Below are 14,083 nucleotides of genomic sequence, written 5' to 3'. Positions count from 1 at the left end.
TTCATATATTTAAATCTTCTAACTTCTGAAAACATTATGGATATAATTACTTGTTTAATTTACTTGTTCCCTCAAGATATGGGCTGGGGAGATCAAGCCAACTTTATTATATCAAGTTCTCAGAAAAGAAAGGCAAGCTCTGGAGCATCTAATAAGCTGGTTTATTCTCAATAATCACATCAGATTTGGAGCCTGAGTCCCTGGGCTCTGGGTGCTGCTGACAGAGGGGAAAGGTAGAAGCTCGGGGTGAAGGGACTGGGTCCCAGGTCAACTCTCGCGCCTGCAACCAGAGGCCTGAGTGGCCACAGGCCTTGCAGCTTCCCCAAGCCTCAGTTTCGCCTTGGTAACAGACGGTTGATGAGGACAGCAGTGCATGCTGGACAGAGGTGCCAGAAGGCTGGGAGGCAGCTGCGTGAGGCCAAAGCCACACCAACCCAAAACACAGGCCCAGCACCCCAGCGCGCGTGCCACTGCTCGCAAGGTCGCCCAGCTGAGCCGCAGACGCTCAGTCAATCTTTCCAGGTCATCACCGAGACGGACAAGTGCGCACGTGCTCACACACACACGGGGACGCATCAGAAAACACAATCGCAACATCCAGGGGTCCTCTAACACAATCTGAGACATACTGGTCTATTTCCAGAAATGCAGATGATGGCAAAAGTAAGTTCCTTCCCACTGTCCAATCACTTTACTCAGGATGTAGGCTAAGAGAGATTAAGAAGTTCAAAGGCAATAAACAAATGGGGAGGAGAAATGGGCAAATAGAAAGATTGTTTGATAAGACAAAAAAAAAAACCTGCTCTCCTAAAATTACTATTTAGACCCTGGAGAAAGACTCTAGAATATAAAATACGTGATTACATTTATATATAAATAAGAGAGAGGGAGGAACCAGGGGGCAGGATGGTTGGATGGACTGACAGATAAAAACAAGAATTGCTCACCTAAAATTACTATTTAAATCCTAGAAAAGTCAGAATCTAGATAGAACTTGAGCCCCTCTTCCCAAAGCAGAGTTAATTGTTTTACCTGTTGATTTCTGCCACCTTCATTTGAATATAAAAACCATGATGGAAGAGTTACCTGTGTGTTCACTGCCATATTGCTAGAACATAAAATAGAGCCTGGCACATAATAGGTGCTCGATAAATATCACCAGAGTGGACCATGACAGGGACAGTAACTGTATGATCATTCTGTGTCTCCAAAGGAATTCCCACCTCGGATTCTCATGTCCGTATATTAACTCAGTTTACTACTAACAGCAAGGGGCTTGGAAACAAGATGGGCTGAGAAGCCCTGCCCGAACCACACACCCAGACACAGGGTCAGAGCTAGTCTGAAATCATACTTGCTGACTCTGCACCCCGGGCTCATTCCGTGACATCACTCTGGCCTTTGGAGAGTGTCCGTCCACCTGAGGAGGAGGGAAGGCACTTTGCTTAAGAAACAAAGAGATGACGTACAAGGAAGTTTCTGCAACAGTTTGGGTTCCCAAAGAGCGTGTGACCTAGGGCTTAGGCTAATCAGTGGAAGTGAAAGGATACTGGGGAAGTCAGCCATCATAACTGCTATGCCTACAGATGAAATACACAAGGCAGGAGGAAATAATAAACAGGAGTTCTTATCTTTTAAAGTACACTGCCCATTTCATGTTTGATGTAAGTCAAATCATTATGCTGGACAACCACAAGCTTACAAGGCCCTGTCAATTATATCTCAATAAAACTGGGAGAAGAAAATTTTTAAAAGATATATATATATATATATATATATATAAATTTATGAAAAACAAAAATACAGTGTTCATAATGAGAACCTACTGTTTAGCACAGGGAACTCTACTCAATGTTCTGTGGTGACCGAAATGGGAAGAAAATCCATTTATGTATGGATATACGTATCTGTATATGGGATATGTATATGGGACATATGTATATGTATGGCTGATTCACTTTGATATACAGTAGAAACTAACAACATTGTAAATTAACTATACTCTAATAAAAATTTAAAAAAATACAGTGTTCAAACTATAAAAAGGCTAACCAACAATAGAAAAATGGTTAAACAAAATAAAATTCATTCATATGGTACACTCTTACTAAATCAAGAATTTTTCTAAGCAATGTTTGGTGACATGAGAAATTATTGTTTAAGAAAAAGAAAATATATAGAAAAAATATAAAGTTTAAATTTTTAAACTTTTTAAAAGCTTAAACCCAAATTTGTTTTCAAAAAAGTCATCATGCAGAGGAGAGAAAAAAACAACAAAATATTAAGAGCAATCATCTTAGGGAAACGGAGTTAACAGAACATTTTCATTTTCTTCTGCCTAAGTGCCTAAAATTATTTTTTCCTCCTTCTACCATGTGTACTATTGACTACATATTCAAAAAATAAATAAATAAAGTTTTTCAAAGTAACACATGACTCTTGATAGGACAGAGAGAGGGAAAAAAAAGTTCAATCAGACCTTATGCCTGGGTCCAGTCAAAGAATTTACTTAGCTCATGAGTTAACAAAGATTAAGAAATTCACGGTCTAATACATACATATATAAAAGAAACATGTGCCTATCTACCAACTTTGTTTTCATTGCAGAACAGAAAGAATCTAAAATGAAAAGGGATGTGGCATCTTGTCCCCAGCACCCGTTTCTTGAGTGATGAACCCTGAGCCCTGGAGCGAGGTGGGGGGCTGGGAGTCCTGGCGCTCGTGGCTGGGAGCAGACCCTGGGAGCAATTGTCACGGGGACTTGCAGGTAGACCTTGACCAGGCTAAGAAATCGCTGTCCTTGGGCCCGGAGAGGAGGGTGAGCCGCTGACGGTCTGTGTGATTCATCACGGCTTCCTGTACAGCCCCTTGGAGCATCCGTGATTGCAGTTGGCGATCATGGGACACAGCTTCCAAACATGCTCTAAGTAACTCAGAGTTGCCTTCTGGACCTGGCTTATCGTGAGGGGCTTGGAGGTGTTTCCTTTAAAACAGTCCCAGGAAAGCCAGCCATACATTCACTGGATACCTGATCTCCACGGGAAATAATCATCACAAGAAAGCGAAGGACAAGGGACTTTCCTGGCAGTGCAGTGGATAAGAATCCTCCTGCCAACGCAGGGGACGTGGGTGCCACCCCTGGCCCGGGAGGATCCCACACGCCACGGGCCAAGGAAGCCTGTGGCCCACCCCTACCGCGCCATGCACTAGAGCCCGTAAGCTGCAGCTACTGAAGTCCTTGCACCCTAGAGTCTGTGCTCAACAGCAAGAGATGCCACCGAAACGAGAAGCCCACACACAGCAAGGACGAGCAGCCCCCGCTCGCCACCAGAGAAAGCCTGTGCGAAGCAATGAAGACCCATTGCAAGCAAAAATAAACAAATGTAAAAAGAAAAAGAAAAGGAATAAAGTGACTGATGACGCTGACCATCTCTGTGCCTGGCATTCCGCCGGCCATCTCCCCTGCACGACATCTAACTCCATCAGGTACAGTAAATAAGGCTTCCCATTTTAAAGGTGATAAGACTAAGGCTCACAGAGAGTAAGGTTGGTTATGATTCCCACCACTGTGGAATAACCCAGATTCATACTCAAGGGGGCCTGATTCCAGAACTCACTGCCCACCTGAACCAGTGGCAGAGGGGAAGGCCGGATGCGGCCTGGGGAGGTGAGCTGGGTCTCTGCAGGTGGCTGAACAGCGGGTCTTGGGTGGGGAAAAGAAGGAATCACCCAGCAGGTACCAGGTAGAGACAAGACTCGAGCCCTGGGCCTTGGACGAGCACAAAGGGTGCCAGCTGGCGTCCCTCCAGCCCATCTCTGATACCCTCTTAACAATCTGCTCACACTTCCAGGGACCCGCATGGCTTCCCACCTCCAGGGGACTTGTTCTCCTGCCAGAGTGAGACACTGAATAGCTGCCTGTATTCAACCTGACATCCACAGATATTTAAGAGTCTAATTCGATCGTTACATCTTTTCTGTAGACACAAAGGAACTGCAGGCTTCCGGCACCTCGGGGCTCCCTCTCACATTTACCGTCCTTGTTTAGGCGTGCTGGGGATGGATACACACGAAACAGGGCCGTTTAACTAAAGATGCTGTATAATGGTGCTACTTCGGTGCTTGACAACATAGGAAACCTTGGTGGATCCTAATACCAGCCAAGAGATGCCGGCCACTGGGGCTTGGGTGGGGGTCCAACTTGCTCATGAATACGGCAGCTGAACAGATGGTCAATGGCTCCAGCAGCCAAGGGGCTATCAACTGAGTTCGGAAAAGCCAAATTCCCGTCAGTGCCAGGCTTAGGAGACGCTCCATTAAGGAGATTCACGTTGTTCCAAGAGTTAAGGATATAAACCCAACAGCCAGCCCACGTCCCCCCGCCCCCTTTTCACTAGAAGGCTTGTCATGTAGGTGATGGTATAAGCTCTGAAATTTTCTGTGTGCCTCAGGTGGCTGGCTCGCAGAAATGCACCTTTGCAGGCCAGGTGAGATTTGTGGGACGGGCGAGACGTGACATGGAAACCCATTCTCTAACCTTTCACCAGGCCTGAAATTTACTGTGAATGGAACTCCTAAAAGTCCATGTTGGCCTCTGATTTAACTACTAAATCGGGTTCCCTGAGAACACCTCTATTATAATAAATACATCACTGTGACAACATATGCTGATTGCATGACCTTAGAGACTACCGTGGACAACCTACACGTGAGGAATGTACCGAAGGTGGCTGTCCTTGGATCCACACCACTGGGGCTTTAGGACTGGGCTGAGGCACTGGGAGAACATTAAACATCTCACCAGCAGGCTGCCGTTGTGGCCGGCTCCCATCGTGGTGGACGACAGCGGTAACAGAGTACCAGGACCCTAATTTCACACAGGTGACAAAACTGAAATCTGTGCTCACTTGGGACGTGGGTGGTGTCTCCAGCTTATGGAATTTAAGGGGGAAATTATCTGTAAATATACAGAAATGAGTATGCTTTTCTGAAAGACAAAATACTACTCAGTCATAAGAAAGATGAAATAATGCCATTTGCAGCAACATGAATGGACCTAGAGATGATCATACCAAGTCAGACAAAGACAAATACCATATGATATCACTGATACGTGGAATCTAATTTTTTTTAATTATACAAATGAACTTATTTACAAAACAGAAACAGAGTTGCAGATGTTGACAAATAAACTTATGCTTACCAAAGAGGAAATGTGGGGGGAGGGGCGGGATGAGTTGGGAGCTGGAGATGAACACACACACGCCACGATGCGTGTGCTCAGTCGCCGAGTCGTGTCCGAGTCTTTGTGACCCCGTGGACTGTAGCTCACCAGGCTCCTCTGTCCGTGGGAGTCTCCAGGCAAGAATACTGGAGTGGGTTGCTGTTCCCTTCTCCAGGGGATCTTCCCAGCCCAGGGACCGAACCTGGGTCTCCTGCATTCTCTACCACTGAGCCGCCTGGGAACAACCAGCAAGGACCTACCGTACAGTGCAGGAACTTGAGTCAATGTTCTGTGATAACCTTATGAGAAAAGTGTCTGAAAAACAATAAGCAGATGTGTATGTATGACTGAGTCATCTTCTGTACACCTGAAACACACAACATTGTGGACCAGCTAAAAGCCAATAAAATTCAAAAAATAAAGAGCACTACGAAGATATACATACCTTTTCATCTCCAAGCTATGCCTTAAATAAACCAAAGAAACACTGTGGTCACTGTATGTAGTGATACATTAAGAGGGGGGAAAAAAGATCATTTTTATACAACTCAGCCAAACGATTTTTCTTTTTTTTTTTCCTAAAAAAACCTTCATTCATTTTTCCTGTTTCTTTTCTTTCTCATCCCTCTTCCCTCAGACAGCCCGGATCACTCAATTCCCCTGACCGTCCAGCCATTGACCGGACCTGTGAGATGGGGACAGAGTGTGCCTGTCAGGTCTCCCTATGGGTTAAATAAGATGATGGGTGTGCCCACCTTGTACACTGTGGACCTTCAACATATAAAATGATCGTGTTAACGGCAACAACAAACTTATTTTTACTGAGGTCAGAAGTGGCCACACACACATAACAAAAGGACCAGCTGGAGAGGAGAGGAAAAGAAAGTGGGAGGGGTAGGGGCAAATCAAGGTCGTGTGTTGATAGACAGGGGAAGAGCTGGGTGAAAAAAATGAACAGTGCAAACTCAGCCTAGCAAATAAGCCAAGGCCACCCAAAGGAGAATAAACAGGGGCCTTCTAGTCAAAGCTTGTTCTAGCAGGGGAGTCAGCTACCATCAGGGCCGTTGGGCAGAGGCTCAAAGGCAGACATGGAAGAGGGCACATTTCCTAATAGGAAAAGGGAAGGCTTCAGTGTGTTCTGATTGAAGGCTGTCCTCCTGGGGAGGCTGGGGGCGGGCCAGCTAGGAGAGTGACATCCTCAGGGCTTGGTTTGGGAGCATATTTGGCTTTCTCTAGCTGGTCCTGGGTTGGAAGTAAGGAGAAAAATTAGTGACGCTGGGTGTTACTGACCAAGTCCTGACCATTTCTGGCTGATGGCTGCGGAGGCTACGGGTCAGAGATCTATGATCAGATACGGCCTGGCCATTGTCCATTTGTATATTCAGTCTCTCATTAGCAAGACCATTTAGTGACCCGTAACCGTTTACCCCAAAGCTGTCCACGAAAAAGACTGTGACGAAAACTCTTCCCCCAAGCAGCCTGTGCAGGGGGGCTGGCTGGCTGGACCACCCACAGTGCCTTCCAACCACAAGGGCACTGAATTCTCAGAAAGCTCCCCACAGCCTAGGAACAGGCTGCCCATCGCCCTGGGCCTTTGCATAGGGGTACGTGTGAATTTGAGAGGAAAATGGTGCTCTGGCGTCCTACAGAAATAGCCATTTTTCATACCACTCCTGGGAGGTGGTAATTTATTCAGTCATCTTTCAATGTAATTCCTGTCTGACTGATTTTCTCTCTGCCTTCATCTTCTCCAAGGTGCCACACACCTGTCCTGAGTGAATAAGAGTAAGTGTGGTGTACAGATAGGAAGGTTCAAGAAGCCGAATGAATAATGGAACAGACTTGTGCTAACGCAAATGAAAAGGAAAAGCTCACTGTTCATATGAAATTTCTGCCAAAGTGATTGCTAATGTTGCTCTTTAGACAAATAGCAGTTAAAAAAAAAAAAATCTCTAGGTCTTTATAGAGTTGGGAGAGTAAAATGGTTGGGATTTCCCCAAAGCTGGAAAAACTTGGTTTCATGTCACCAGCCTCAGCCAATACATGTGTGGTCTGTGTTCTAGAACTTTCTGTTTTGGATCTAGGGTTTAAACCCTGGATCTGTCACTTAGCAGAGAGGTGATCCAGAGGTTAATTTGGGATTATTTTGAGGCAGAAGGGAGGTGATATTCTAAGGGCTGATGTGGGGACTACAGCTTAGTGAGCACAGAGGAAATGTAGCTATGATTTTTTAAATGGGGAGGAATAGGCCTGCTCTTGGAGAATGGAAGCAGGGAAGGTTTAACGCAACGGAAATTAGGCTGAAAAAAGCAGGCTGAGATCCGTCTCCTTCCCTAACAGATCCAAAGGTGCTCTGCAAAGTATCTGATTACATGCTGAAAAGGGACCACTATTCTATAATCCTGTGATTTGTGTAATGATGTATATGTGCAGAAAGACATCTGGGGGTCTTCCTAACCCAGGGATCGAACCCAAGTCTCTCTTGTCTCTGGCATTGGCAGGCGGGCTCTGTACCACTGAGCCACCAGGGAAGTCCATAAATGTGGAGAAAGACAGAAGAGATCAGAGTAACTAGCTGGTCCCCAAGGTGGGAAGAAAGGTGAGCCAGACTGTGAAGTGAGCTCTTCCACATGGTCTGCATGTGCCTGGCCGGCATTCATCTGCCCTTCCCATCAGTTCAGTTCAGTTCAGTTGCTCAGTTGTGTCCGACTCTTTGAGACCCCATGAATCACAGCACACCAGGCCTCCCTGTCCACCACAAACTCCCGGAGTTTACTCAAACACATGTCCATCGATTCGGTGATGCCATCCAGCCATCTCATCCTTTGTCATCCCCTTCTCCTCCTGCCCCCAATCCCTCCCAGTATCAGGGTCTTTTCCAATGAGTCAACTCTTCGCATGAAGTGGCCAAAGTACTGGAGTTTCAGCTTCAGCATCAGTCCTTCCAATGAACACCCAGAACTGATCTCCTTCAGGATGGACTGGTTGAATCTCCTTGCAGTCCAAGGGACTCTCGAGAGTCTTCTCCAACACCATAGTTCAAAAGCATCAATTTTTCGGCGCTCAGCTTTCTTCACAGTCCAACTCTCACATCCATACATTACCACTGGAAAAACCATAGCCTTGACCAGACGGACCTTTGTTGGCAAAGTAATGTCTCTGCTTTTTAATATGCTATTTAGGTTGGTCATAATTTTCCTTCCAAGGAGTAAGCATCTTTTAATTTCATGGCTGCAATCACCATCTACAGTGATTTCAGAGCCTCCCAAAATAAAGTCTGACACTGTTTCCACTGTCTCCCCATCTATTTCCCATGAAGTGATGAGACCAGATGCCATGATCTTAGTTTTCTGAATGTTGAGCTTTAAGCCAACTTTTTCACTCTCCTCTTTCACTCCACGTTCAAGGTCAGGAGGGGCGGCCGTGAGAAGATAGCCCTCGTCCAAGGTAAGGAGCAGCGTGGCGCTTTGCTGGAGCAGCCGTGAGGAGATACCCCACGTCCGAGGTAAGAGAAACCCAAGTAAGACGGTAGGTGTTGCGAGAGGGCATCAGAGGGCAGACACACTAAACCCATAATCACAGAAAACTGGCCAATCTGATCACAGGACCATAGTCTTGTCTAACTCAATGAAACTAAGCCATGCCGTGTGGGGCCACCCAAGATGGTCGGGTCATGGTGGAGAGGTCTGACAGAATATGGTCCACTGGAGAAGGGAATGGAAAACCACTTCAGAATTCTTGCCTTGAGAACCCCATGAACAGTAGGAAAAGGCACTTCCCATAAAGCGCCCTAATTCCTGAGGGAAACAGTTGTATCCTCGGTCCCAATCCGTGTGTTTTGGCATCTCGTGGTGGCAGATGGCCTACACTGTACAAACATTCCTGCAGACTGAACCAAGAATCCCAACCTCCTTCCCCCAGCCAACAAGATCAATGCCAGTCAACTGGTCAGCTCCAGGTTTTGACAAAAGGTGCATGTGGCTTTACCATCATCAAGGAAAGATGCTTCTAAATCTATAGAGGGAAAAACTGAGTCCCAAAGGGGAAGAAAAAAACTCTTCATGACATCTTCTGAATACCCAGGGCCAGCAGAGGCTGAACCCATGATAGTCCTGGAATTCTCACTTACATAAGGTAATAAGTACTTTTTTCCTCCTCTATAGCCAGGGAAGCATACACAAACCAAGTAAATCAGAAAGGGAAATGGGAGACAGAGGAGGAGTGTTTTTTTTTTTTTTTTTTTTTTTACAAAGTATCAAGATATCAAGTGAACTGGAGGTTACTCATTATGGCAAATGTCTCATGCTGGGAAGAAAATATTTTTTTTGGTGCAGGTGCAGGGGATGTCCCCCATTACCACTTCAGCTGCTGAGTGAGCAAAGAGGAATATGAATAAACTCCGTGGCCACAAGAAGTCCAGGGCTTCCTTTTAAATCAGTTACTAGATGGTGAGGAACCAGTATATCATAGTGAGACGATCATTTATAATGGGACCTTTATTAGGAGCCAGGGTATAAAAACTGTACGTGAAACAGCCTCCTAAGCAGATTCGGTGCGTGGCTGATTAACCTTGTCTCCCAAGGGGGGCCGGCTGGCTCCAGGCAGTGGTGACGACACTGGGAAGTCATCCCGCCGCCAGGTCACAGGCCTACAGCGGGTCACATCCAAAGGGGCCTAACTGCTTCTTCAGGACACAAGGGGGCACACGGCTGCCTCGTGGGCTTGAAGACGCGAGGACCGGGTGCGGGTCCCCTGAACTGGCTGTGTGGTGTCCACGCTGCTCACAAATCCTGTGGCAGCTACAGGTTGCCTCTGTGGTCTGGCTTTGTTGTTGGATAAATATGACAAAGCTTGGCACACAGCAAGTACTTGATAAGTGGTAACTGTTTTCTAAGAGTACATGTTTCCAGTTTAGTTCTTAGGCATGAAGAGGGTGGGGAGAGACTCAGTACAGTTGGATCTTGGGTCTGGTAAGCTGTCCAGAGACAGCTTTTCTGTCATTTCAGGCCAACAGAAGAGACCCGTATCTTGGGTTACGGAGCCTGGGTCACTGGGGGCAGCGGTCACTGCAGAGCCATCAATTATTGAGCGCTTACACTGGGCCAGGCACAGTTTTAAGTATTTCACTTCTGTGAACTTAACTTAATCCTTGCAGAATCCCCATGCAGTAGATACTAGTAATGGGGTTAATATTAGAAGCAAGAACCCCAGGGTTTCACATCTATTAAGAGCATTGAGAGTCCCCTGGACAGAAAGGAGATCAAACCAGTCAATTCTAAAGAAAATCAACCCTGAATATTCACTGGAAGGACTGAGGCTGAAGAACCAATCCTTTGGCCACTTGATGCGAAGAGCCGACTCACTGGAAAAACCCTGATGCTGGGAAACACTGAAGGCAGAAGAGAAGGTGGTGGCAGAGGATGAGATGATTGGATGGCATCACCGACTCGATGAACATGAATGTGATCAAACTCCTGGAGATAACGAAGGACAGAGGAGCCTGGCATGCTACAGTCCACAGGGTTGCAAAGAGTCAGACACGACTCAGCGACTGAACACAACAGCTAAGGCCAAGATGAGGGATGTAACTTGAACCCCAACAGTGGGATTCCAGAATTTGTTAATGTGTCCCGACCCTAAAAGGCAGGGCAGGGTTAGAAGAGTGATGCTTTTCCTGCACCTGTGACCAATGTGCCTGGTGCCCACAAGTTTCCACTGATGAGTCCTGACGAGTATCCCGAGCAAAAGGCACAGTGGTTTTAAGTGGGAAGTGGGCTTGGGCCTGCAGTTATCTGAGCTGGCAGGAGCCCACGGCAAGAACGTGGCGTGCCCATGAATCTCATCCATCTGGCGGGTCCTGGAGGTGGGGAGATCACAGAAACAAACGAGGTGAGAAGGGATGGCCTGGATGGGGATGAACTTGACCTGGGGCACACAGACGGTGCTCCGTAGACTTCACGGATTCCCACCGAGGCTGGAATGGAAGCAGGGAGCCCAGAGAGGAAAGATCTCGGAGCAGAAAAAAAAAAAAAAAAAGTCAACATGGAGACAGAAAGAGAAGTTGGAGACTGAAGCCCTGGGTTCAAATCCCACCTCTGAGTTCTCCCCTCTCCCCTGCACCCCCTCCCTACTGCCCTCTCCACATCGCGCCCTTATCCTTGAAAGAGGAGTGAATCCTGACAACAAGGGATGAGGGAGAGGAAATATTCACAAATACCCCTTGATGAGGAATTCCAATTCGGTATATACAAAAGGGCCATATATTTAAATATTTTGCTGTTGCTGTTAAATGGAAAGAAATTGTAAATTATTGGGGAGGGGGAGGTGGGGCAAGAGGACTCCTACCCAGGGATGTCACACCCAATTTAATACAGCACTTAAGTGTTCACCCTCCAGCAGAATTGGTGGTATTTCTTCTTTCCTCCTCGGCACCTTCCAAGGACCCAAGGCTCTTGATGAAAAGGGAGGAATAATCCTTTCTTTGGTGTCTGCAATCAAGATCTATTTGGTAGCCCACTCCTCTAACACCGCCCGTGCGGAGAAATAATTTCGGCTCCCCGTTAATTTGAGTATTGAACTGAAATTCTGCAGCTGCTTTCTGCCAAGCCTGAAAGCAGAAATTAATTTCAATGACCCAGGCGAGTGGAGGGGAGCGCTGTCAGGTAATTAGTCTTCGTCTTCTGCTACTCAGGGTCTATCAGGGTGCTAATCCATACATAAACCCAGGCATTCCCCGAGTCACTCGCAATCTGCAGGGCCATTTAACTGCCTCTTGGTTGGGTTCGCCAGAGCCGGGGCATCGCAGGCACATGGATGAAGGCTCCCTTTCGTGTTGACCCTTCCGTCTACCTATTTGGGGTCTGCAGAATTAATGCAGCTGATTTACATGTTCTTTTCCTGTTTGATCGTGGTGTCTGCCATTGATTAAGTGGAGCTTGGGGTGGGAAGGGGAGTGGGGGGAGGGGCCCCCTCCTGCAGCGTCTGACTTGCCAGTTTATTAATGAACGAGGCACCAATATTGATAGTCCTGACACTACAAGTGCAGCAATTAGAGGGCATGTCCTTCCAGGATTCTAATTAAAAAGGAGCCTTTTCCTGCCCGGGATGGTTCCTATTGTCATATATGCACTGGGTTCTGGCTTGGGTTGGGGGTTACTGTGCCTTTGCCTTTAGGAATATCTCCAGTGGGGAGGGGGCAGAATAAACACAGGTTCAAAAAGCTTTGTTCCTAATGACGGTCATTGTGAAATCCACGGAAAAGAATGGTACTTGGAGAAGGTACCTCTTTACAAAGGCAGCCTGCCTCCCTCCAGTCCTCCCAGACACTTCCCTGGGCTTCTGGTTTTTCATGCTTTGAACCCTGAAGGACTGGGAGTGGGTGGGTAGGTGGGGGTGTGGGATGCAAACAAATACAACAGCAGCTCTGATAATTTTCTGAGCTACTGAAGCACCTTGTATCCACTACATTGTTCACCCTTCAAGCAGTTCTGTGGCATGGGTTTCGGGGGCTCCATTTAACGGAGGAGAAAACTAATGCCTCGATCAGAGACGGTCAGTGGCTGGTGGTTCCTCCTGATCCAAACTCCTCCTTCACTCCCCTCCAGGCACTGAGCACCCCCCAGACTACGGGGCCAGGCAGGCGGCATGGACGGCGACACCGATGAATTGGGAGCCCTTCCCCCTCTGAAAGGGCAGCCCGGCTCAGGCCAGAGCCTCCGGCCGGTTCTGCAGACCAGGCCAGCCCAAAGAGGCAGCCTTTGGTGGCAGCTGATATTATAAGAGGACTCAAACATCTGGAATTTTAGGTGTTGAACGCTGTCAACTCATCACTGAAGCTCCTTGTAAGATCTGCAACTTCAGACACTCTACCTGCTTCCTTAGGATTCTTAAGATCCATTTTTGTTTCCTCAATATATATTTTTAAAATTCTGAACCCAGTTCTACCATGTCACTCTCCTGCCTGTGTGGTCACACAACAGAAATGGCCCCAGAACAAAGCTGAATTTAAGAAGAAACACCAACTCCATTCATCAGTACCATTTTTCTAGATTCCATATGTATGCGTTAACATATAGCATTTGTTTTTCTCTTTCTGACTGACTCTACCTGATATAACAGGTTCTAGGTTCATCCACCTCTCTTGAACCCACTCAGAGACCCAGAGGGACGAGATGTGGGGATGGGAGGCAGGCTCAAGAGGGAGATGATACATGTATAGTTATGGCTGATTTGTGTTGTTGTATGGCAGAAACAAAGTATTGTAAGGCAACTTTCTTCCAATTAAAAAAATTAATTAAAATAAAAATATATTAAAAAAAAAAAAAGGAAACAGACTGTGGGCCCCAAATGCCTTCCTCCTGGGCCCTCTTCAGCTGACATCAGAAACCCTCTTTACTTTTCATCTACCTGGAATACACAGAGCAACCAGGCCCGCACACTTGGAGCTGGGGAGGGTGTGCTCCCTCAAGCCCACCTCTCCTGCTCAGTCATCCTGGACCACCCTCCTTTACGCCCAGGTCAGTAAGGAACAGACTATGTGGCCTCAGATCTTTATATTTTTTCCTCTCCTGTGCATCAGTTTTCTCATCTGCAAAATGGGAGACTAATTCTGACCTCACAGGTACCTTGGGAGGTTCCTATGAGGAAAAAAAAAAAAAAAGGCATGAGAATGTTTGAACACAGTGCCTATCTCCGCGCAAGCAGGCCCACCATGCCTGACCACCTGCACAAGCAACTTTGCCCAACTTGAGGTCCAAGGTGGTCAAACTAATGATACATACACAGGCTTGTGAACCAAGTCTCCTCCCCTGGTGTTAAGAGAACAGTGATGACCAAGAACTGGACAGAAAGCCAGTCTTG

The 14,083-nt window shown here is 46.8% G+C and overlaps 1 protein-coding gene across 6 annotated transcripts in view; it reads right to left on the bottom strand.

Moving 5' to 3' along the window:
- Nucleotides 1-14,083, bottom strand: part of WWOX (WW domain containing oxidoreductase) — an 891,989-nt gene that overhangs the window by 451,684 nt on the left and 426,222 nt on the right. Inside the window, exon 9 of one of the 6 annotated variants that reach the window (XM_043898114.1) lies at nt 5,201-5,539. The exons of the other annotated variants lie outside the window; for them this stretch is intronic. Coding sequence (XP_043754049.1) covers nt 5,525-5,539 — 15 coding nt within the window. The 3' untranslated portion in view covers nt 5,201-5,524. Of the gene's footprint in view, nt 1-5,200; nt 5,540-14,083 lie in introns of those variants that run through there. 6 annotated transcript variants of the gene reach the window in all.

This window comes from Cervus elaphus, chromosome 4 (genome assembly GCF_910594005.1).
Source record: "Cervus elaphus chromosome 4, mCerEla1.1, whole genome shotgun sequence".
In the NCBI taxonomy this organism is placed as follows: Eukaryota; Metazoa; Chordata; class Mammalia; order Artiodactyla; family Cervidae; genus Cervus; species Cervus elaphus.
This window is presented reverse-complemented; position numbering and strand designations above follow the sequence as displayed.